We start from the raw sequence: 26,926 nt of genomic DNA on the forward strand, positions 1-26,926 counted from the left end.
TCACAGCCATGTAACTTGGAATGTATTAGTATCTATTTCTGCTTGGTGAAGCAATAGAAGTTAGGGTTCCTTTGTAAAAAGAATCTTATTTGTTACTTCTATTAACATTCATGACTAACCAGGTACTAGTTGAGAACCAAGAGCAGTGTGTTGCTTAATTAAATTATGATACTTGGTTTCTAAAGAGAATCCTCATCTGTAAATTATATAATTTTATTATTTTTGTCTACTTGTGTGTGTTTCTGGTGTGTAACATTTCCATAAATGGTCTTGATTTCTAGAATACATCAGAGTATCTTCTGTCAAGTATAAATTTGATTTTACTATAATGGGCACAGGATCTTGGTCATCTTATTGTTTTAAGAATGAACACTTCTGATTTAAAGTCATTATGCATCTAGTCTTTATTTATCTTACATTAAACTGACAGAGCATCAATCACAGGAAAAATATTACTTTCCTGAAGTAAATACCAGTTTATAAGTGAGTGTATGTATTTATATCCCTGTCTCCACTAAATAATGGCTCTGTCTCCTTTTTAATATCTACCTGGCAGTATTAACCATGGCAACTAAATTTTCCTTGTTAGCATATGGAAAAAAAGTTTTACTATTTATATCAGGAGTAACTTAAGGAAAGATTGCATGGAAATTTGTTTTAAGGAAACAATATCTAAGTGGTGAATCTTCAGAAAAATAACATGACTAGCAAGTTGCACAGTATCTGTTTGAGTTGCTGAAGATAGGGGCAGAAGCATATTATTAATAACTGAAAGCACATATGTGTAAGTGAGGAAAAATGTTCAGCAAATCTGTCATCATGAAGTGCAATGCATTTTAAACAAAAATAAAGTTGCTGCAGTTTGCAAAAGCTATTTACAAAGCTAGTTTCTACATTAAGTTAAATTGTATTTTCAAATTTGAGTCTGTGTTTGGTATAAAATACGATTAAATCTAATCCTATTTGTAGTACATATAATAAAACCATCCTATAGGATAAGATAGATTCCTCTTGCAGACTTTGTAGATTCTGTTGAATATATTACATCTTTAGAATAGCAAAACAAATTTAGATTTAATTTACAATTGGAAATAACATTTAGTATTAATTTGTTGACATTATGATTAAGAATTTTTTAAAAAGTACTATATGATCAATGTTCATGCATATTAATATATCTTAAAACATTTAGTCTTTTAATCAGATTACTAAGGTAGTGTTCAATAACAGAGAGGCATTTCATTTCAATGTGCAAACTACTATTTTTTTTTAAAGTTACAATGACTAATATCACCTTCAGCTTCCAAAATTCAAAGCTAAAATCCAAATAGCCAAAATATCATCCAGCCAAGTATACCTCCTTGCCTACTTACCTGTGTACCAGTTTATCTATCTTAGTATTTATCTGTTGTAGCTTGTTTGGACACTTCAATTCCAGGGCATGGTATGTTGAATATGTTTATAGCAGCAGATTTGATTTGCATGTAAAATGTAATGTTATCACCTTATCAAAACTTCAGATTATCAGTGCACAGATAATTTTGTTCACAAAGCAGTCTATACGTGTTAATAATTCTCAACAGTAGATTGAGCACAATAAAAAATATCAACTGGAATTCTATCCACAGGACACCAACTGCATACTCACCCTCAAAATAAGATGGAAATATATTATCATAAGCTTCAGGTTTCCACTTTCTCTAATCTATGCTATAATCTGACTTTAATAATTGTGTATGAAGGATTCATTTTTTGTCTGGCACACTATTTATCTATAAATCTTAAGCTGAATAGAAAAAGTTCCACAGATTTTCCATTTGTTTATGGACATGCAACAACTTCTTAATATCTTTAAAAAATAAACTTTCACACTTTAATCATTTTCTGTATTTAATAAGTATATACTAAGATGTCCACTTCTTATGATAATTCTTAGTAAATAAATATTTTATTTTCAAGTAGATTAAATGCAACTTCTAAAATAAGTCATATGTTTGATATTTGTTCCTTTTCTCTTGCAAGATGATCAATCATCAACAACAAAAATTAACTGCAAATTATTGTTACAACAAATATAGAAATAAAAGCCAGCATCAAAAGATTTTTCTTGCAACTGAAAATAATATTTCTCAATATTGCCTTTCCAGGCTATGAAAAGACAATATTCTTAGTGCAATTATATATGAGGAAAAATTCTTGCCAGAAATCAATATAAACATTAACAGAACAGGTTTTAGCATTTCAAATTATAAAACAGAAACTAATAAATATGCTTATGATTGAAAGAAGTTTGTGCTTCAATATGTAAATATTCTCTAGCTTTCAAATGTTAAAAAAATGTGCTTTTCTTAGAATTCAGTGGCTTCAATTTATCCTTTATTATAAGCCTTTTAACTATGACCTTATGACCAATATTTTACATAGTTTTTGAATGATACCTCTTGACTGGTGTAATACCTCTTGTCTTGTGGCTTCACACTGGGAATGGAAACTTACCCAGAATGTAAATTAGTGAAGCATTTAGGGTAGTATCTACTGATATGCTGGAGTGAAGGGGTACTTTTATAATATAACATTTTGGAAAGTGTTTACAATACCATAAGGCATTGATATCTGTACATCTCTAACATATGATAGTCACATGTAAAAATAAGATTACAATTAATACTCTACAAAGTACAACATATTTCTGTTTTAACTTACAGTCTGAAGTTTAAAAACTATAATAGTCATGTAGCATAGTATGTATTACTACTAACTGACTTAGTCCTTTCCCCCCTCAATTTGTGTATAATTCTATGATAGTATACCATACTATGATTTTCATGGTTCTTATACCACATAACTATGAACTATAGCTTTCTACAAATGGTCGTACAACCATTTTGAAGATAATAGATCTGCAATAATTTTCTAGGAATAGGAGGCACTGATTCAAGGAATGTATTTTTGAGGTGAGTTCCACTGTTTTATTATATGCCTGAAGACCAAGGTTGCATAGGATATTTTCTAGTTAAATAAGATTAAAGTGTGCCTATATGCTACTTTGCTTGTGAAACATCTTTTTGCTTTTTTTTTCTCTTTTGAGATCACAGAAAGCCATTTATAATTAAGAAGTATCTAAGATACATATGATTTTCACAGGAATTTTTCATATGCAAAAAGGTTCTTTTTATAGTCTTGGATATTTCATATAACATTTGTGTACCCGTAATATGATATTTAGTACAGTAGATATGCTTGTGAGAATTTGAAATATCAACATCAATAAAACAGTTTTAATGTTACTTTAGGACTATCCATCTTTTCAGTTTTGTAAAAGGATGAATAGGGCACGGTAACTTTTTGCACAGTAATGTACTTTTAAAGAATAAATCTTTAAAAATAGCAGTATTATCATTTTTCCACCTATTAATTCTAGGACCTTTTCCCCATTACTTACTATACTTCTTAGATTAGATAAATAATCAAGTGAACTTTGCAGAAAAGTAATATATATTGTACATATTACTGAAATTAGACAGTGATAATTGTGCTTATAAGCAAATAAGATAAAGATTTAGCCACATACATTGAAGCTATAATAATTGTAAATTTTCTTATATGTACTGTAGCTTTTTCATAAATCTATTGGATCTTTATAGAAAACATATTTTTGAAATTTCATGCATTATGAACAAAGGACTCATTTTGGTTTACATATCTACTGTAGTGTTTAAATCTATCTAGGAACAAAAATTTCCTGTGAACTTTATAAAGCAAGAACTATTTATTTACTGTCCATTATTTAGGTTTCTTGAAATAAATTGCATGTGACAGTATTAGTTTGATTAATTAAACTAATTTTTCTTTGGAATCCCTATTGTAGAAAAATCGTTATACAACTTTATATTAAAACTTGTGAGATACCTATTTCTGAGCACTTATTTCTTTGACTAGGCCTTCCAATTATGATTGTTGCACTAATTATACAGTTTAGTAATTCTTCTTTCACCTGTTAAAAGTAATATTTTATATTGATTATATAATATTATAGTTTAATTATATTAGAAAAAGTTTCACAATCTATAATAATGGGAAGTGGCACACAAATATATTAAGCAAATATTGTACATCTGAACTTAAAAAAACTTTTTTATGTTAGTCTTGACATCATATAACATTTGTGTACCCGTAATATGATATTTACTTGATGTCAGGATGTTTTGCTTATTGTAGCTTAGAACTGCAGAATCTGCAGTACTGCGGTATCCTGAAATAACTTTGTTTCTGTGATACGCAGACTTAAAAAGTTTCAGGCATTTAAAAAGAACCTATTTTTAAGTTTTGTTTTCTCAATGACTTAACTCTTGCTTAAATGTTTATTTTCAACAAATTATTTTATCCATATTCTTAGGACTGGATTTAGCAACACAATCCAAATAACATAAAATAATGGTAATTTAATCTTAATCTGGGCATTATATATATTGATTGAATATAGCTTGTTTTGAATCTGAAGCCTTGATGTGATTCCGGACAGGCATGGAAATAATTAGAAATGCTGTCAGCTTTGCGAGAGAATTGCATGCATTTCCCTGTCAGACTATCATTTCTGTGTTCAGTTTCACAATGTGATTATTAAATAAGACATTTCCTAAAAACATTGCCTTTGTAAATTTGAAAAATGGCTGAGCTGCTAATCAGGTGAGATCCATGGCCTGTATTCTGAAGCGTGTGGGGTCTTCCTAGAATCTAGACATAGTATGATTTCTTGTAACCGCATGGTTTCATTTCATTGAATTTGTAATTTCATTACTGATTATATATAAACTGTTCATTCACTGAAGGAAGCTCTTTATTTTAAGTTTATCTTTCTAGTGTGCTTCAAAATACACTCTAAATTCTGTATCAGTTCCAAAATATTATCTTCTAGTGTAGAGATCTTTTAGGAAAAATTAACCCAACAGAATGGACTTAATTCTTCTATAGATGTAATAGATGCATCAAAATAGCTAACTATATTCATGGCATCTAGAGTACGTGTTTCAAAAATCATTCTGTTGTATTCAGCCTGTGTTTTGCATATAGACTGTTTCTTTAAAATTGCTGTCTCCTCTATTTGCCCTAATAATTGTTGATATGTTGCCATCCATGAGACAAAAATTAGAGCTGTAATTAAATAATCATGTGATGCTCCTTAGTGCCAGTGAAAGCAAACTCATTTTTTCAGACCCTGATGGTCACTGATTATTCTATTACTACTGACTTGCTTTATTTATTCATTTTTGTAAACAGTCATGTATGTTAACTACTTGACTTTCTTTTAAAATTAAAGAATGTAAGAAAAATTATATCAGTTAAATGACTAGTCTTTCATAGAGACTTTAAGAAAACTTACATTTTCTGCTCTTGGTTACCTGATTGAGAGAACTACATTGGTGGTGGGGTTTATGTGCCATTTAATTTACACTGATGTTTGGCTGAGTTGGTTGTGTATGTGGATTGCCAGGAGAATTACAAAAGGCATAGGGTATTAAAATTCAGAAATGATTAAAATTGAAATAAAAGGATGCTGTTTCTTTGCCAGTATTCTGGCAGTCATAATGACACACGGAGATTAGTTTCCACCTTCATCTTTCCTTCTTTCTCATTTCCTCTTGCTTATTGTTGACACATTTTGTCTTATGTTTTTCCTTCTGATCTTTCTGTATTCTTCAGTTATTCCCACATTTTTATCTCTTTTTAGTATAGTAAGCTTCTTTAACCTTATTATTATAATAACATAGATTATCAATTTTTAATCTCCAGATATTTTGAGATTTCTTAAAACCTAAGTCACTTCTGTTAAATGAGGTGATGTTACTTTTTCTTACATATATTTTTCTTTTTGGCAGTTTAAGTTGTAATGTTAAAATACATGTGTTAAGCTACTGCAGAAAAAAAGGAAACTTAACCAGTAATGGAATAATCAGTTATGCATGAATTCAAATTTAACAGATGGATGCTGGGAGTTAAAATTTCTCATTTGGCTTCTTGCTTTTTCCCTCCTGTTTGTACTACACCTGTCTCTTATGTACAAATAAACATCTAACATAGTTTATAGGGTTTTTAAATATATATCTTAATATGTTTTCTTGCCAAAAATAACTAATCTGTTCCTAATGTTATATATTTAAGAAATGTACATATTGCAAGTTTTCTTAAATGTTAGCTTGTGAAAATTTGTTTTTACATTGTATGCTTAATTTCAAAATTTAAATAATTATATCCAGTTTATTTGTTCCAGTGACAGTATTTTAGTTTGTATATACTGAAGAAAACATGTACTTATGAAATGGTAATCTATATGCAATTTATTCAAAGAGAAGCAGATTCCAAAATGAAGTGGACTATTCTATAAACTATTTTATCAGCCCATATAGCACAGTGAAAGAAGTCTAAGTACTTTAAAAATTAATGTCTAGAGTGAAAATCTTTAAATATTCCATATAATTGCATAATTTATTGTGAAAACTTTATGCATGTATTTCTACAACAAATAATTATTTTGGCATTCCCACCATGCATTTAAGGTTACTGTGTTACATTAAGACATAAGGGAGAATCCTTCAGATATTACTAAACCAGAAACTGTCATAAATCCAGACAATGGTGAGGAAAACTTGAAATTGTAATTTGGCAGCATCTGTAGATTAGACGTTTTCTAAGTTTTCAAAGTCGAGAAAAGTAGGACATGTCATTCTAGTATTTCTTTAGCTTGAGCAGCCTTAGAAGATTATCTATGCATCTGTTTTGATATTATAAAAAAGAAAAAAATCATTTATTGAATTTTAAACAATAATTTTTTAAAAATTCTCTCTTGCTTTAAATAAAGACCAAAATACTATCATATGCATGTAAACTAAAATTTAGTAGGTTTTATTCCCTACTAAAGGTATTTTGTTCACTGCTTATGGACTATTTAGTTACTCTTACTTTTTTAATATGCCAATCAAAATACCAACAAATACATTGTGGCTCATTCAGTAATTTAAAATCAGGGAAGGCCTATTTGTGGGGAAATGGGCCTCTGTCAAGGCCTATCTGGGAAAATGTGCCTTACATTCACGCTTCGGCATATAAAATAGGCAAACGATTTTGAGCTCTACATAGTTTTCCAGTTTTTGTAGTCTAGACCTGGTACCCTGGTATAAGTTTATATATTTTACATTGGAGTTATATGCCTTAAATATATTGCAAAGTCTGGAAGGATTTTTATGGAAATGAGCAGTGGACATGCTTCTGGAAGTTTCAACTAATCAGAGTTCTTCAGAGCATTCCATATATATTCCTGTGTATTGGATGATACTTCTTTTTCATACTTCACAATTCATCACTATGTATATGTGCAAATCAGTGTTATTGAATAAAGTGTTAATTGATCAGTCTTAAGAGAAAAGCTGAACTTTCAAGAAACTAAAAATTATCCATCTTGGATATCCCATTTCTAATTATCTATCCAACTTAATTGCTATTCAGATCAGGTATTCTTCATCAGAATTAATTACTCCAAAACATTCTGCTATCATTATTAGCAGGCAATATTGTTAGAAGCAATATGTTGATGGAATAACAAATCATTAATTTATTTTATTGTTGACCTAACAGTCTGATGCTTTAAAATAAATCATAATTTTTCAACTGCTCTTGACAGGTATAAAAGTTGTTTTTTTTTTTAATGCACGTGATCCATAAAAAGTCTTTAGGACTTCACTTACTTCTTACAGTATGTATTTTAACTTGTGTTTGCATTGGGCTCCAATATAGGGAATTTAAAATCCCTCTTTCTGGAATGGTTTGTAATAATTTAAAAGTAGGATGGATATTTTATTTAAATATTAATAATTAAAAGGAGAATCTCTTTTTTTCAGCTTTTTCTTATGTATACTGCGGTTATACAGTTGCTACACAAAACCTAATATTGCAATCTATTAAATATTCTATTTCTAGTCAATATCAAAGAATCTATTTTTAACTAATGTGGTAAGTCTTTGTATTTGTACTCTTATTTCTACACTGAATAAAAACTGATTTGTCCTGTTTAAGGATAAATTGTGCATAGTGTTACAATCTGGCTGTTCTGCTCTTTAGTATCCATTCTCTGTTAAATAAAAAATTTGGAGAAATGCACATTTGACATTTGCTTATTAATATGCTAATATAGAAAACATAGTACAAAGTGCAGCAAAAGAACTCTCTTAGTTAAAATTTTGTGCATACATAGCACCAGTGGACGTACTGTCCTATTTAAAAAACAGTGTTTTAAATAGGATTTTTTAAAACTAATGGGGCAATCCATTCAATAAGTAGTACATTATTAGGAATTATTGGGATTTTTTTAAAAAAAGCAAATACTGTTGTTCCCTCCAAAAGGTAATATCACTTTAAATATGTAGTTAAATATCCTAAGCCATAATTTGCTGTTAGCACAATAAATTGTGTCTTAGCATTGTGTTTAAAGGTTATTGTGGCTTATTTGCCAAATAATATTTAATATTTTGGTGTAAACCCAGCGTAAAAGTCTGAAGACAGATTAAATCAAGCAAGGAAAAAGCTTTGGTCTACAGACTGAATATGGTTTACAGGATGGCTTACCTGCAAAGATTCTTTTATCAATTCTGTTAATAAGCTGCATGAGGCTATTCTTTTTCTCTTAATAGCTGATATGTATAAGAATTTTCCCCCAATCCCAAGAGTTTCAAATGTTTCTCACTAATATCAAAAATTATGCAAAGTGGCATTACCTGAAGAATTATTTTTGGAGAATGAACATTATGGCATTTTAAGATGGCAGTGAAAGTTTTTGAAAAAAATCACTAATGGAGAGTATAAAGGACTAATCTTATTCATTCCAAAAGCAGTTTCCTATGCTGCCAATATATGATTACTGTGGACCAGTCTACATAAGGCTCTCAGAAACTGCAATTGGTATAAAATGTGGCACTTTGTATATTTCATATAAGTTGTTTCTTATTAAATTTTAATCAATTAACTAATATTCATAATGAATGTATTGACATAGTCTATTATGTAAACTATACAGAAAATATGTTTGTTGTATCCTCAATCAGTAGATAAGAGAGAATTCAGCTATGTATAATGACACCATCTAAATGGTTAGGGGACTCTGTAAACTATGAAATCTACAGAAATAAACATATACATATACATATCCTACTAATAACAATAGAAGGTGCTGCACTGAGAAAACTTGTCCTCATGACACCATCCTTCTTTCATCCCTTGTCCACTGATGAGGCCGTTTTGATTTTAAAGTAGTGTTTTTCGTCTTTGAGTGTAAATCAATACAGTTTTCTCCTGACTCAAGACTTGATTTAATTTTTAGGCTTCATCAGTCAATGCCTGATACTTGTCCAGTTTCTATTGGCCCCTGTGGTGCTGTGCTAGAGCTAGCCTTTCATGGCCATCTTGGTTTAGGTTACAAGAAAGATTGGGTGCCTGACTTCCATGGAGACATCTGCTTATTTAAGAACTGATTGGTGCTGCTTATTTAAACATATCTAATAATCTGATGCGGAAAATTTAACACCAGAATTAGATGCATCTCAATGCAATCTGGGAAAAAAAGCCCAATACTATTTTCTATTTTCAATTCTATCAATAAACCTATGTCCCAATTGATAGTTTTGGAGGTAGAGTATGGTCCCAAGATGAAGCAGGAGAGAGCTTTCTGTATACATTATGCAAGCTTCAGGCTTTGCCTCACACAGTACCTACGTTCTACTGATTTGTCATACCAACTAATTTTGGATATGGGTTTACTAACCTCCAAGAACACCAGTTCAGAAATAGCTTGACTAGTTACTTGGGCAACTTGAGAGGGAACCTCCCTTCCAACACATGCCTAAGCCTACTATGCTTTATTTTGAAAAATGATACTTAGTGATTTTTCTTGCCAATTGGTGACAGCAGTTGGGAAGAAAAGGCAGCCATGCAAACCTACCAATTGTTACCTTTAAATTAGCAGATAGCACTAGCTATGGAACATTAGTTACTGTTGTTCCTGCAGTGAAATAGATTTTGTCCACTGGGGCAGCACAAATTATTCAGACAATTTAAGGCATGGAAAAATGTACTGTACATCAATGTGGCCTTGAGGAAGAACCTTGTATTCATCAAAAGGAATATGTAAGATGGGAGAAAATATAATTTAATAATTTAATTTAAACATGGAATTGTGGATGAGAATACCAAAGTAATTTAGTATTGAGGTCATCCAGATGCAGTCCTGATGATCCTGATACAAATCTACAAGGTTATTTGAAAAAAAAATCAGAGGTAATCAAAATAGAGAATGGAACAAAAATGAGTAATTCTTCCTTTAAATTCACAAACCAATTGAATATGTAGGCTGCAACCTTGCACCCATGTATTTCACAGTAAAGCCTTATACATTATGTGGGACATATTTCTAAACATGTAGTAAACTTTTATAATTAAAGAAACAATGAATGCAAATATATAAGTTGAGCATCCTTTATATTTACTTTCAAAATAGAGCAAATTATTACAAATGAAGTTGTGAAAGTTAACTATAAGAAATTATCAAATATATTGGGTTCATCAAAATTAAATCACTATAAGTGAAACTAAAAAGCAGATCACAGAATGACAGAGAAACAGAAAGGTTCACAGAAATAAAATGGAGTTAATTCATGTTATTAAAGAAGCTATAAAAGACTGTGCCACTTAAAAAAAAATGGCTCAATAGCATCTTCTAGGAAAAAAATAAACATTTTGGGGAACAATGGTATTTAGTACTGCTGTTCAGAAGCTTACTGTTTCTCAAAATGTTTTTATTTATGTACATTAATAAAATATGAGATTTTTAAAAAGAAATTAATATGAAATGGACATTCTTTTAATTAATATTTTGTAATCCATATCATAATATATTCTGATCTTTTCACAAGATTGATTATGAATATGAGAGCATGTGCTTTTGTTTATTATTATTGTAAAAAGTGTTAACAGTGAGATATAAATATAATTTTCCAACAAGAATTGGAATGTTTATGCAAAGCAGGCTAATCTTTTACCTCCCAAATTACAAATGATCTCCCCCAAATTATTTTTTTTTTTCCTTGTAACCTAAATTCAGAGACAATATAGCAAAATCTAATCCATCTTTTATTTGCTTTCATCTATTGGGCAGAATTTTACCAAACTAAAGATATAATTATCTACCTACTAGATATATTTTAAGAGATTTTGGAGTGTGTTTATTCTCCTGTCCTCCCCCAGTCCTGTTCAGGTTGGATTGTGTAGTCTCTTAATCTGGGCATCCCTCTGGAAAAGCTCTGTATTGCCAAATTTACCCCCATTGCTCCGGCAGGTTTACATTCCATCATACTCCCCAGTTAGTACCTTATGTATTATCTAATGTAAAAGATAACATTTGAATATGTAATTATCTTTCATTAGTAAATACTATGTTCTTTAAGAGTATGTTAAACAAAAAACACTATAAATTGCAAATATGCAAGTCATTAGTTGCTATATTAATTGTTTTTCACTGATGGGTTTTTCATTGCTAACAACCAGGAAATCTACAGGCCGAAGACTAGAATAGGAAGTTGTAGAACATGCTAGAAGGCAGTAGCAACCTATCTTTAGATCATGCCAAGACAATTATGCTCTTGTATTTATATAATTTACTCAGTCAAGCTCAATATGAATATAATTTAACCTGCCTGTTAATTTCTATTTGTGCTATATTTATAATTATTTGTATTGATATATTGTATGTTAGGTATATGTACTATTTTCAAATATGGTAAACTCAAATTAAATGGAGTTTAATTAATGGTAAATGTGATGGGTACTTTTCTGAATGGACAATATTACCAAGCTGCATTCTTTCATGAATGTAAAACTGTAAGAATTGGAATCTGTGTAATTCCCCTCCCTTCTTTTTTCAGCCTTCAAAGTTAAAATGTTGGTCTCATTATTCGGCCTGTTGTGTTCCTACCCCATACGCTAATGCCCAGACTATGACAGCAAAAACCATATCCTCAAAAAATAATTAAGTATGGTCCTGGGCATTGAAAGTTGCCACTCCATGCTTGAATTAGATGTATCTAATTCAATTTATTCAATATGGTAAATTTAGATGAAGTCACATGCAATTAAATTGATAGAGAAGATTCCTGTCATTCTTTTTATACAATAAAACATTACATATAGGATCAAGAGAAACATTTGTTTGCTTTTCAGGCCAAAATCAGTTAGGATTTGAAACACAATAATAAAAATTGCAATTAAAAAAAAACTGATACTGGAAATCCTGTCCTAGGCTAATAAAAATGTGCAAAAGATCAATACAATTCAAGCATGCATAAGTTTTTATTGCTTTGTGTTAGTGTTGGCTGTTTCCTATTATATACAACATTGTGTTTTGGTCTTGCTTATAGTTAAAAATAATTAAAGAAACAAAAAATTACAGAAAAACAATGAAAGAATTGTTCTCTTTGTACCTTCCAATTAAAGTTAAAATTGAGCTTATTTTTTTCTATGAAATTAAAGCCTAACTTTTGTGCCTGATATTGGATATAAGGAACACAGAGAGGAATGTCCAGTCTCCTATACCAGGGGTCGCCAACCTTTTGGACCTCAGGGACCACCAAACTCATAATTTTAAATCCCAGGGACCACTAACTGGTTTCTGTGGGCGTGGCCTGATTTGTGGGTGTGGCTTGGTTATGTGACTGGCTGGGCATGGCTTGTATATAAATATTATAAATATTTATATAAATATTGAATTTTTTATAAAAAAGAACAGTTTTTACCCAGAATCAAGCAAAGCAGGCAGACAGATTGAGTTGCTCACAGAATCACAGATTTATTCTATCTGCCATTGGCTGGCTCAATCTGTCACATAAAATTTGCTTGCAAGCAAACTCATAAAATTTGCTAGCAAGCAAATTCACAAAATTAACTCACAACACACCATGTATGTAAATATTAATTTTTTTATTTAAAAAAAGCAACTTTTACGCAAAATCAGGTAAAGCAGGCAGGCAGATTGAGTTGCTCACAGAATCATTCAGTGATCTATCTATCTACCATTGGCTAGCTCAGTCTGTCACAAAATTCGCTTGCCACGTGAGTCTGCACTGAATAATAGAAACTTCAGTCCTAAGGTAAGTTCGGCTGTGCTTAAAAGCAGAGGCAAAGATCTAAAGACTAGCTAGAAAGCAAGAAATCCAACCATTTCCTGCTTCCTAGCTAATCTAAATCTCCAGGCACAGCAGAACAGCTGATTATCAGAAAAACAGCAATTTAGCATGCAAGTTTGCTGGTTAAGGAGTGAGTGGGCAAGGAAGGTTCCCGCAGGCCATGTGGGCGGCGCAGCCTTGTGTTTCTGCACAGCCTGGATTAACTGCTTTGGGGGGGATGCTCTGGGGGTGTGATTTCTCTGCGGCCCACCAAAATTTTCTCGCAGCCCACCGGTTGGCGACCACTGTCCTATACACACACTTACAAGAGACATGCATACAAAGAATCACAATTAAACTTTATTCCTGCCATCATCATAAACCAGATCAAACTGTATCTGGATCCAGATTGTAGTCTGAAATCAACAGGAAATTAATTGCTGCTACTTTATACACATTTAGAGGCTTTAGACAAAGTGTTTAATTTTGTTAATAAACTAATTTAAATTCATAATGCTTCACTTCAACTGATTCTAACAGGATTTATTAAAATCTAATTGATTATAATATTGCTATTTTTGATTTGCAGAACCTTTGGAATGGTTCTTTAGAAATCTCTATTTTATGCTTTTGAAATATAGTATGGCCAGTTAAGTAAGGATCAGGTTTTAATTGCAACTGATTATTAGAACACAGTTTAAAGCTTGCAGATCTAATAAAATTATATTATTCCAAATATGTTAATTGTGTTATATATTCTTTACAAGGATATTTATTTTGACATCATTATATGTTTTCACATATCTGATCCTATAGTTCCCATATTAACCAGCAAATTTCATTCCAAATTTTAAATAATTTCAAAAAAGCTATCCATAATAATGAAACAAAATTATTTTTGGGACAGAAAGAATAACTGAATTTAATTAGATCTTTTTGTCAGATATCTTTCAATTTGGGTTCTTTAATAACATTCTAATTTTGTTTTCCTTATTCTTAGGCACTTTAAATGCTCCCAAGGGCAGATATTTAACTATTCATATAATGTCAACAGTATAAATTTTGTTTTACATTTGTACTTTAATAACATAGGTAATACTTAATACTGCAAGTAGAGTCTGTACTGTTATTTGAACTTTTTTAAAAAAATTAAAAATTACCAAGTAGGCCCTTTGAAAGAGCAAAATTGATAATTACCTGTCAATGCTTCCAGGTTTTGCATATTCTTTGTGTGTGTGTGTTTGTGAGTGTATACACACACACACACACACACAGAGAGAGAGAGAGAGGGGGGGTTTAGTGTGGGGCAGAGAGTATTTATGTTATAAACTTGGATTTAAAATTAATTTAAATGGATTGTTCTAACCAGTATGCAGATTACACTATAAAATAATTTAAACTAAACTGAAACCCAGCAGATATGTTAATATCACCACTCACAAAATTTCTATCAGCCTGGTCATTGGTCCTAACACTTTGGACATACCTGTTACAGCTTCAATTATTCATATAGCTGCTTATTTTTTAAAAAAAATTGAGTTTATTTTTAACTTTGGGGATTTTTATGAACTGTATGGTGTGTGGCTCACACAACTAATAACAGCAAAAATGAAATTTCTTAAGTGCATGGATAATGCCTTATAACCTTTAGTCAAGCTGGTTTCATTAGTTTATCTTAAGCAATTGTCTTAAGTAAATAAGTTGTAGTCCTGTTCTTAATTCATTTCGAATATTGACCCTGATTTCCAGGGGAGTCATCTGAATTTTAATGTGTACGTTCATGATAGATTTTAGATAGATTTACGAATATGTTGATAGCTGAACTGCCTTGATTGAAAAGAATTATATTTCAAATAACACATAGTATGCAATTTTAGCGTTTGATGGCTATTTCACACATGCTAGTTACAGTATTTCAAGTTAAAGGCACTGATTATGAAGATATCTATGAGAAATGTGCTGCATTAATTTTATGTGTTGAAATTTGTGTATGCAGACAGACTGAATATTAACTTCTATGTTCTGAACTTTCAAATAATTGCTGTGTTTCAAGCATCACACTCTTTATTTCTAATATAGTAATATATTCTGTGCGTTCCTGACTGCTATAAATATTTTATGTATTTCACCCCATTACCATTTTCTGCAGTCTATCGTGTTTATATCTACTTCAGTAATGCCAGCCTATGAAACTGTGTGCCTTCAATGCTGTTTTGGTATTGTGCAAAGATGCATGTATTTAATACAATTTTTTTTAAATATTAGCTAATTTATACCTTTTTTTGGAGTTTTCAGCACTGTGTTTTTCATTTTCCTTAAGGAAAATGTACCTCCTAGTTGCCTATTTAAGAAAACACCTTGTTCGTGTGACAGCCCATTTACTTTAAAAAAAAAAATACTTGAAAAGAATAGTAATTTCTGCTGGACACTAGCCAGTATATTTTCTATCAGATTAGTAAAAAAGTTTATATCATATTAGTTTGCATGAACTTTTTTTTCCTTTCTATCCAACGTGGCTTGCTTCTCACCTGATACAGTATATTCACTGTACCATTAATTTTGATAATTATTACAGTTGCAAATGAATTAGCAACTGCAGCATTTGCTGTCCCATAGTGTGATTGGTGTCTTTCCAATATAGGGCACTGTGGCAGGTTAACATCCTTTCTAACTTTCAATGTGCTAAAATTATTGATATACATTATATAGATGTTTTTCCATCTTGAGTAATCCCAGTATGCAGGTTTCAACTCCAAAATTTCTTAAACAGCATGGTCATTGCTGAAAATGCTGAAAAATGAAGTTGACATATAAGCTTAATGGGGGTAACACATGGGACCCCATCCATAAGCTGTACCACAAAAAATTGGCACTAAGTTCTAGATAATGATGGTATAATTTACTACTGTTAAACTTTGTTTTCTAAGATTTTTTTTTTGCTTTGTCCTCCTCTAATTTACTTCTTATTCTTTTTCTGCATATCTTGAAAATAGTGTGATGGGAACATATGTCAGTACATATGTCAAAAAGACTTATAATAGTTATAAATATATTTTTTAAAATCAAAAACAAAAAATGAAATGAATTGATATCATGGCATACTTTTTACAATCTTCTAAAATAAGATTTTTAAAATGTAGCCTTTGGCTGAAGAAATATTGATTCACTCTGTTCTATACCTAATAGATATATAATTGTTTGTTATTTTATATCCTATAAAAAACCATGCAATATAAAGTACTTCAGATCATTCTGGATGATTATGGATGTCCCCTTTCCATGTCATCTTTGCATTACTATAATTATTCATTTTGTTATTTTCTGTAACAGTGATACACTTTAGTGCAGCACTGCAAAAATAGGCACAAGTCCTACAATACTATTCTGTTAAGCAACTTTTACATTTATTTTTCATTGTGACTCCTCCCTACTTAAAAAAAGTGTAGGCATATAAAGTTTGCCAATTTGACATTTTTGTCCATGTGAACAAAACAGATGTGCAACAAATCTGTATTAGAGATCTGAACATCAGTGTTACATAAATCTCCTGCCCAATTTTTCTGTAAGGCAATACGATTTCAAAGAAACAACCCAGGAATTTATTGAATCTATTGTAATTATTTTGACTGACATTTAAATGATTACACTATACATTAATCCCTTTTGATTAATAAGTTCCTCGCATATATAACATGCAAGACACTTCATTAGTGTTATCATTGGAAAATTATTAATCAAGCTGAGCCATAGGTTATTGGAGCAGATTACCAATTCTGAATTGGCTTTATTCAGGATTAATATTATCTAATAGCTTCTATGAATGCACAACCTTAGTTAAGAAAACCATGGAGTATAACTTTTGTACGTGTAATACTTTTTGCAAGAACTAATCCATGAAACCCATTTCAGTCTTAAAACTGGTATCATTTCCATTTGTCTATTCAAGGTCCAAACTTGGTTACAGGGGCAAATGAAATGGCTAATGATGATGCTGGGGTGTGTATGTATTTAAGCTGCCACAATTAAAGTATTCCCCCTTCCTTCTTCTCAATAGAGTATAGCACACTCCATCCCGTTTCTCCCCAGCTAAGAAACCTTGAATGCCAGCCATATGCTCCTGTGCTTTATGCGCACCTGCTCTCCATCCCCCCATCTCTGTAGATCTTTCTGCCTGGGCAGATGCCCATTTCTTTCTAGTCCCACTTTGTTTCTAAGTTTGTTAGGTGCGCTACCTCTCGGGAGTGCCAAGGGAGTTCCGTTCGCCTTTGGCAACTAGTGCGAGTTACCCCTATCCCGTTGCTATCAATAGCTGCTGTCCCGCTGGTGCTGAAGGAGCTATGTATGTATATGGCTGCTTGGGGTTTAGAGACTTTTCGCTTGCTTTTCCTAGCCCGTCCCTCAGTTCTCCCCTCTATCACCCTCTCAACCCGAGCGCCCTCTCTCGCTAGCTTTATCAGGAAGTCGCTACTGCTGCTTCTGTTTTGGCCCGTACCCGGCGGCAGATCTCTCTGTATACGCTTCGCGATTGCCCAGTGCCCCTGCCAGCGGCATCTCTCGTTCGTTCGCATTGCTCCCTGTTATTCCGGGTATTGTGTGTAATAAATGCACAGCCGCCTCACACGAATCAAGCTGATTACAAATTCTTGCGCGCCCTGTGCCGGAAATCGCACCCCCTCGGCTGTTCTCTACCCCTCCCTTCGCCTCCCCCCACCTCCGGCTTTCTGGTTTTAACCCCCTCCCCCTTCTGCCTTAACCCTCCAGCCCCCTTTTTAATCCAATTCCCATTTCCATCCCTTTTAGATGCCCTTTCTTCCATCCTCTCACCCCCCCCCCAACCCCCGCGCATCGATTTACGCCGTCACCACCACCTCCTGCTTGTCTGTCTCTCCCTCCCAGGACGGCGCGTCGGATGAACCGGGGCCGCCGGGGAAGAGCTCCAGGCAGCAGGAGAGGCTGAGTCCTCCTACTGCCTTAAACTGTATCTCTCTTAAAAAAAAAAAAAAGCCGGTAGCCCTCCGTGTTATTTTGTATTAAAATGAGGAGGAGGAGGAGGAAGAAGAAGAAGCAGCAGCAGCAGAAACACCAGAAGCGGCAGCAGAAAGCAATAGCGGAGAGGAAAAGAGGAAGGAGCAGGAGCAAGGGACGTCGGCGGCAGGAGCAGGAGGAGGAGTGATGAGTCAACTAATAATTTAATGGGGACAGAGAGGGCGAGAGCGAGCAAGCCAAGCTGCGTCCGGGACACACACACACACAAACACACACACACACAACACACACACACACAGAGACAGACAGACAGAGAGCCCTGTAACATCCAGCAACAACCACCAAACCGGCCTAAATAACAGTTATAGCCAGCCGACTGACAAGAATTTGAAATCTGACAGGATTAATTTATAACTGGTTTTTTTTTTTTTTTTGGTAACCTGATTTCCCTTTTTCTCACTCCCATCTCTTGTCCCTCACCTTGATGTTGCTTAACTCTTCCTAAGTATATTGTTTTTAATTTTTTCAAATGAAGGATCTTGCTTTTGTTTTACTTTTGGGGGTGATTGTATTTCTTTCCGTTCTCCCCACTCCCCCACCCCCTTCCGTCGTTCCGTCCGTTCGTCTCCGGGTAAATGAGAAAGAAGAGCTTCTGTGCATTATAAAATAATAAACAACAAGCGCGATAGTGAAACTAAGTGTTTATATCTTTAGTTTCTACTTTTTCTGTAGATTTTAGTAGCTTTTACTATTTTTATTTTGAATCTTTTCTGTAAAGCTTTGTGCAGAAAGTTTTCGGATTAGTTTTTTTTCTTTTTGTGGGAAGTAGGTATGTCTTCAATTGTATTTTCCATTTCTTTTTATTGTTGTCTATGTTATAGCTTATTAGAAAAATTATAAAGAGAAAACTCACTAGCTTTTCTGTTTTCTAAAGAGTCAAATAGAAAAAAGCTACCTCACCCCCATCTCTTTCTCTTACTTTTTTCCCCTCTGCTCTGACTTAGGCAGATCATACCTAATTTCAGCTTCCCTGTTTTTTAAAAAAACGTCTTGATTCAGTATAATCAGCATTATGTTTATTTAAATATAATTATTATATATTATTTATAATAATTATTTCCATTTCTCTTTCTCTATTATTGCAATCACCACTTGTTTCTGTAATTTACTAGTACTTTTCTCTCTCTGGGTTTCTTTTATTGTGTCCCCTCCAATAACTAACATTTGGATTATATATTTTCTTTTTATCATTTTAAGAAAAATAAAATTTTGAAAGGAAGTATCCTTCAGGGTTTTGTTTTGTTTTTGTTTTTTACAAAAAAGGATTTAGAAATCATCTTCAAGACATCGTTCTACAAAGGAAATCTCCTTTGTTTCCATTATTTATATGCTGCCAAGTTTTGAAGTGGTGAGTTTCAGGTCTTTTTATGAAATTTCACTCAAACTGCAGTCTTCCTGTTTCTAGATAGTGTTTTGCTTCTTTGTCTCTTTAAAAGGTCACAGTGAAAGCTTGGCCTGGATTATCACAGCCATATGGAATGGATAAGAACAGAGCCTCTCTTAAATGTGATTAAGGGGTTTTATCAGAGAAAGGAGGAGGAGATAAAGAGAAAGGGGAGGGAACTAAGTCTCAAAGTATTGAAGACACAATAGTCACGTCTGCTTGCAGAACCATATGCAAACAAGTGAAATCCACTCACAAAATATTTAAAATGTCATCTTCCATCAACAGTATACACACGCAATAGTGTATCTTTTTCTAAAAACATATAGCATAGAACAAATGCTTGAATAGGAAACCAGCAGAAACTCTTCTCCCTGTCATATCCAAATAATTAACTCTTTACGAAAAATCATGTTGAGTATATCTCATTGGTATTTCAGATGGAGGAAAGCTTTATTGAACTTTAGCCTTGAATGTACATTTAAAATGGTAAATTGTGTGGAATTTTTTTTGCACCTTTTGCATATATTTCTTCTGCATTACACTCTTTGCAAGATAATTAAACTGATCAATGTAGATACGGTGGATATGACCAATTCAGTATTTTTAATCACAATACTGTATATAAAATTGATTGTTAGCATGATATCTTTATCCACTGGTTATGACTGGAGACGTGTATGTGTTAACTAATGAAACAAAATTTTGGTGTTGGTTAAAAAGTGGTAGTAATTTCCCAGTTCAAAATATTTTAATCCTTCAACTAATTTCAAATTAAGGGAAAAAAAGCTTGGGTGTTAGACATGTTTTGAAGACGTACTACCAAGGACCCAGTAGATCTTGGTAATGTAGATATGCAGTTTTGAGATAAATAGCAGTTAATGTAATGAAAAAGAATAATCTTGATTAAAAAAGTGATTAAAGTAGGCATATTTATTGTTAATGAGACTCATAACCAAAAACAGATGGGACCACAATCAAGGGTAAACCTTTGGTTCACAGCGTGTCACCCTTGAGTGAAAGGATAAATAACCATTATAGTCTAAACTTTATATTTATTCAATTGGCAGTTTTAAGGATACAGCTAACCCTTAAGATTAACATTATCTTTTTTTTATAATAAAAGACAAAGCAGATATGATTAAGGGACAAATTTGCAATGAGAATATATAGCACTATCACTAAAATGAAAATCTTGTCAGAGCTGAAAAAAGGTATACTTTTACTGTAGATTAAAACATTATTTGTTAATGGATTAATGTTTTTTCTTTGAAATAACCTCGCCCTTTCCGTTCACAGTGATAGTGTTCATATTTAATTTTGTAAGTACTACTTTATAAATGACTGGTCACTTGTTCCTATGTTCATACTACATATATAATAAAGCAGGTAGTGTGATTAAATCTTTAAAAAGGTAGCAGACTTTCCTATAAGGCAAATATTTGTTCAGAATAACATAAATAAATGTATTAATATAATTTTCAATAATTAAAAGTACTTTTGTGTTTTTGTATTACAGTAGTGGTTACTGTGTATGTGCTGTATTACAAAAACAATCATAATAAAAAATTAAAGAATTTGAAAACAGTATTGAATAATAGTAGTTAAGGCTAACAGCTTTTGTTTAATTTGATAATACAAGTGTGTCGATATTCAAAAATCCATCAAATGATGTAATAGGTTTGAAAGATTTTCAGCTTGATACCCAAAAAAGTTAGGAGGGCTTAAGGAGACTTCCACATGGGGCATTTATATAATATCTTAAATTATCTAGAATTTTACATGTTGCTATAGGAAAATAAGTGTTTAGTCTTATCTGATGCTGAACTGCCTTTAATGATAGAATGATTCTTTTTATACATTCTACGTTAATATATGAGACTTTTTTAAAAAAGATATGCACATAAAGGAAACTTCATATTGCTAGTTTAATCTATTAAATGCCTAGCTAAATCCAAGATTTCTATTTATTGAAGTGAAATATTTTACTAATTTGAGGAAATCATACTAAGCGCATAAATCATATAAAGCTTATAATCTTAGAAGTTATAAATAAGAAATTTGTAGCAATAGTTATATTACTCTGAATGCTGCTAAATGTATATGCAGTTCTCATTAATGATATATCTAAGATAGAGAGAGAGAGAGAGAGCGCTATATAATGAGCTTTATTATATATGAGTAGGAAAATATATATGCATATTGAGATGCTCTGATAAGTTTGATAGTTAAACAACTTTCTCAGAAATACATTTTTATTTAAAAACCAGTTAATATTATGTGAACATGATATATAGATGTATTATGTACATATGCAAAGCTGCCTACATAAAATTACGCACGCGTATACAACACTTTTTTTTTTTCAAATCATGGCAGGTGATCTTTAGAGGCGGGACTGAGTATGGATCATTTGAACGAGACAACTCAGGGGAAAGAACATTCAGAAATGTCTAACAATGTAAGCGATCCGAAGGGTCCACCAGCCAAAATTGCCCGCTTGGAACAGAATGGGAGCCCATTAGGAAGAGGAAGACTTGGAAGTACAGGAACTAAAATGCAAGGAGTGCCTTTAAAACACTCTGGAAACCTGATGAAAACACAAATTAGAAAAGGTAACACTATAATAATATGAAACATTCATTTTTAAATTATATATTGTCTTAGAAAAAACCTACTTTCAAGTATGTATATAATTTGTACCTCACAATGGCATTTTTATTCAAATATCACATTCTTAAATCTGATAGAAATGGTACCTGGAAGACTGAACTGTATGCCTGGGTGGAGCATCTTGTTTTATAGGGTGGAGTCTTTTTAATAGGAAAAAATGTCATACTAAATGTCATTATTTTTCTCAATGAAAACAAATAAAGCTATTAATCAAGGTCAGTCTTCCTATAATCTCATTTTGTAGACATCTGTGTGTGTATTGTCAAAATACTTTATAACGTGAATAAATACGAAGGTTCTTGAAATAGCCAGATTTATACTTCTATCTGCTCTTGACAAAAATCCAAAATTGGAAGATCAACATTTCTGAAGCATTTGCTAGTTGGCTTCAAGAAAGTAATGTAAAGCTTGTTTGGTGTTCTGTGGAAAACTCCTTTATGATGACAATTTTTTCACACTTTATTTCCTTAAGTACAATTCATTACTGAGCAATGAACACCTTGGGTGTCATATTGTTCAGTGACTGGTTTGCTGTAATTAGACATTCTCACACAAGAAAAAATGCTTTCAGAGCCAGTGACTGATGCAGTATGTGTATGTCCATGGTTGTTTGTATTATGGTTCTGTTGAAGTAAAATTAATAGTATACATGATCTTTTTGGATCATAAACAGCATTCATGATAATTTAATCAAAATGCAACATATAATTTCAAATGCATTCAATGCTTCTTTTCTCAGTATTATTGTTGCATGTTTCTAAGTAAGATTTCTTGGAATTACTACATTAAGACAATTAAAAACACCAAGGCTTCCATTCTGATGCATAACATTTATCATACAATCATTTACTTTTTCCTTGGATTGGCGAAAACAAAGAATATATTGATCTTAGAATGAACAGACACAGCAGTCCGTATTGTTTAGATCTGTATCTATTAAAAATGGAGAAACAGCACTTCAGCAAATTCTTTGGCCTCTGCTCATGATTACCCTATTTATTGATTGTTTGCCAAGAATGTATGCATCTTAAGAAAGCCAAGGGTAAGGCATTAAAAATATAATTTATTGCTGCTTTTTAAACAGAGTGCATTAATATTGTACTTCGAAGCATTGGGGCTATGTAAAAAGGACTTTCTGACGCCTGTAAACATATAAGTTCCATAAATTCCTAAATAGGAGATTTCAGCTGTGTCTGGTATTATGTGATATTTGCACAGCAAACTTTAATGCCAGGACAGTTTTAGACAGGGATTCAACAGACTTCTCTGCTCCTTATTGCAGACACTCTGCTTATATAGACTCATAAACCTTCAGCAAATCGTCTGACATTGCTTTCAGGTTTAAATCATACTATATTTTTAGCAATGAACACTGACCAATACTTTCCCCTTTAATACTAGAAGGTTATAAAGTTTCTGCACTGTCTTGGTAAGTACTTGAGTGATCAGCAATTTGGCAAGCTATACTAATCAAGGAAGCTTTGCCATCACGGTATCATATAGAAATATTGCATACTTATCCTAATGGGAGAAGATTCTCATTTTTAGCTAAGACATATTTCACACACCCTGCTTTTTTTAGTTTTAATAATGCATTTTTCTCTTGTTTTGAGGCCAGTATAAGAAAAATATAAAGTAAATATATATTATTGTATTTCTGAAATATGAACTATGAAGAGAATTCTGCAGTTAGGGTTCTAATCTAATAATTTTAAATTCTTAGCCTCATTGCTGTGTTCTGGTTTTGATAGGTGAGAGCTTATCAAAGCTCTAAAAAGAAATGAAGAAATAAGTTACCAATTTATATTGTGATATTTGTCTGGAGATTTTTTTCTGACATTAGTGTATGAGATGTAAAATATTGGCAAGCATTTAGAATTGTGTTCCATGCTGAGTTTGTTTAACAAACTAGTGAATTTGAACTTGTTTTGCAAGCAAGCGTAGAAAAGTTGGTTTGCAAGAGTCTGCCTAAAATGTAGACAGAATAATATCTTATTCTATAGAATCATACAATTTTGTTTCAATTTTGTTCCTTGAAATTGATATCAAAATATTCTGGAAATATAGTTAGATCAGAACACTTTATTTTAAAAAAAAGAAATAATATCCATGTAAGTTACACCATGTTTATTTAGAAATAAGACCTGTAGAATTCTATATAATTCATAGGTCTAAAGAGTGTGTATGTGGAGTGTGTGTGTGTGTGTGTGTGTGAGAGAGAGAGAGAGAGAGAGAGAAAGAGAGAGAGAGATAGATAGATAGATAGATAGATTTTGGACTACAATAAAAGTACAGTAATTAGCTTTCCAGAACATCTTCTATATTCAGTTTTCTCTTGTTATTCCAAACTATACAATTAGCTAAGATTAGAATGGTGGTTTTTTTTACTATTTTCTAAATATAAAAATTTGAAGAAAAATGAGATTAAAATATTTTACAAGTACTGCTAATGCAGTAATTTTCTATATTAGTTTGTGTACTACCAACAATTTTTATTATTGTAAATAGAATTATGTAAACTGCATTGCAGTGGTTTGTTCTGAAGTTTTCTGCAATGTATGTTTAAGTGGTAGCACTTAAGTAGTATTTTCACATAATCATACAGGTTGGTTATGGACAATCAGGACTATATTTCTGCAAGCAATCTTATTCTTTATATAATTCAGTTTTCAATTCCTCAACAGACCAAGACCTTTTGCACTCTTTATTAAATATGCTTGTGTTGTTTCTCATACCTTTCAAAAACTAGAGTTGGAGTTTGTTCAGTTCTGTAATAATTCCTTAATAGTCCACTCAGAAAGTATATGTAAGTAAGTACTGTGCAAATGTTATTTCTGAACATTGTTATCTTATAGGAACCATGCTTCCAGTTTTCTGTGTTGTGGAACATTATGAAAATTCCATTGAGTATGATTGCAAGGAAGAACATGCAGAATTTGTTTTAGTAAGGAAGGACATGTTATTCAACCAGCTAATTGAAATGGCATTATTATCACTTGGATATTCTCATAGCTCTGCTGCCCAAGCAAAAGGTAAATGTCATGAAAAATTACAAAATAATTTGTATTTATTAATGGGGACAGTGAAGCACAATTTTCCTTGGTTTCAGGAATGTTAAGAATGCAAAATCTAGGTACTGTATATGTAACAGTAATACATACTTCAAATTTTGCTTAGTTTCCTTTTTATAGCTATTATTTTATTCATAGGAAATGTTGAGGTAAGATAGCACTTTTCAATTAGTTTCAATGACAGAGGCAACATTAACTATATATAAATATAAAGCATTTTTAATAGATCAGCAGTTAAAATTAACTTTATTCTAGCATTAAACCTCTCTGTTCTTTACTGTGAAATTTGCATATCTTCAGTGTGCAAAAGAGTAAGAAGGCATAGAATTCTGTTTGTGGTTTTTATAGATTTCTGTATCAGTTTATCAATTCTTGCTGCAAAAGTAGAAAAAAAATAGATGATGAATTGATTTTAAGTTTTTTTTTTAAAGATGGAAGTTATTTACAAGTAATTTTACAAACATATATTCTTTTATCTAATTTCTTAACATTGTTGACATAGTTTTCCTGGAATCGTTCTGTTTGATGCAGGATTGATCCAGGTTGGGAAATGGAACCCAGTTCCTCTATCCTATGTGACAGATGCTCCTGATGCCACTGTAGCTGACATGCTGCAGGATGTTTATCACGTAGTCACATTGAAAATCCAATTGCACAGGTATGTCACATACAGCAGAAATCTGAGTAAGAATCAGAATCTGATATATTGTGACTACTCCAAATCTGCTTAAATCAGCAAAAAATCTGTAACTATTACCTACTTTCTTTTGTTACTGCAATGTGGGGGTAATAAACCAGCCCACAATATGGTGAGAAATTTTATATTTAGATAGTTCTCTTTCATAGCTTTTTTTTCCTGGGATCACATTAAAAATATATAGCATTTTAGTCAATTAAATGATGCATTGCAAGAAGGCATTTTACATAAAGTTTAAGAGAAAAATATTTTTGCATATCATGAACAGCACCATCTGTGTGCATTTTGAAAAAAGAATGACTTGTTCACTCTTATTGTTGCAGTCAAGGCTTTAAAATTTCACTGTAACTAAAAGAGGGGGGAAGCTAATATATTAATTCTTTTCATGATCAGTCGTGAAAAGGCATTACACCTTAAATTGTTTTACCAAGCGCATCAGAGCAGGAAGGTAGAAGTAACATGGAAAAATAGTCGCCACATGCAGCTGATGTATAATTCATGCATCAATACAGCAGATGTGTTGTATAAAGTAATTAACTAATCGGAACAATCAGGAGACTGAGAGCAATCTCCAGATGCATCTGCTTGATGCACAAAATGAAATCTGTCTGTCTTAAAGGAATGTTCTGCAGCAGAATGCAATCCTGTAATAATCCTTTTTCTAATCAATGTCTCAAATAGTTGCCCTAAACTAGAAGACTTGCCTCCTGAACAATGGTCTCACACAACAGTAAGAAATGCTCTGAAGGATTTACTGAAGGATATGAACCAGAGTTCATTGGCCAAGGAGTGTCCCCTTTCACAGGTACTTAGCATAACATTCAGTAAATAGGCAGTGTTGAACTGAGATTTCTGC

The 26,926-nt window shown here is 32.2% G+C and overlaps 1 protein-coding gene across 9 annotated transcripts in view; it reads left to right on the forward strand.

Annotated features, from left to right (window-relative positions):
* Nucleotides 1-26,926, forward strand: part of SATB1 (SATB homeobox 1) — a 107,479-nt gene that overhangs the window by 3,189 nt on the left and 77,364 nt on the right. For 4 of the 9 annotated variants that reach the window (XM_026673565.2, XM_087946391.1, XM_026673564.2 and 1 more), the window contains 4 exons: nt 22,009-22,244; nt 25,158-25,334; nt 25,905-26,031; nt 26,752-26,875. In XM_026673565.2, the coding sequence (XP_026529350.1) occupies nt 22,034-22,244; nt 25,158-25,334; nt 25,905-26,031; nt 26,752-26,875 (639 nt within the window). In that variant the 5' untranslated portion in view covers nt 22,009-22,033. Of the gene's footprint in view, nt 1-18,088; nt 19,015-19,508; nt 19,594-22,008; nt 22,245-25,157; nt 25,335-25,904; nt 26,032-26,751; nt 26,876-26,926 lie in introns of those variants that run through there. The other 5 variants (XM_087946387.1, XM_087946389.1, XM_087946388.1 and 2 more) reach the window with 2 other exon arrangements.

The sequence above is a fragment of the Notechis scutatus genome, chromosome Z (assembly GCF_049901735.1).
Source record: "Notechis scutatus isolate UNSWTSFEM ecotype Mainland chromosome Z, rNotScu1.2, whole genome shotgun sequence".
Lineage (NCBI taxonomy): Eukaryota > Metazoa > Chordata > Lepidosauria > Squamata > Elapidae > Notechis > Notechis scutatus.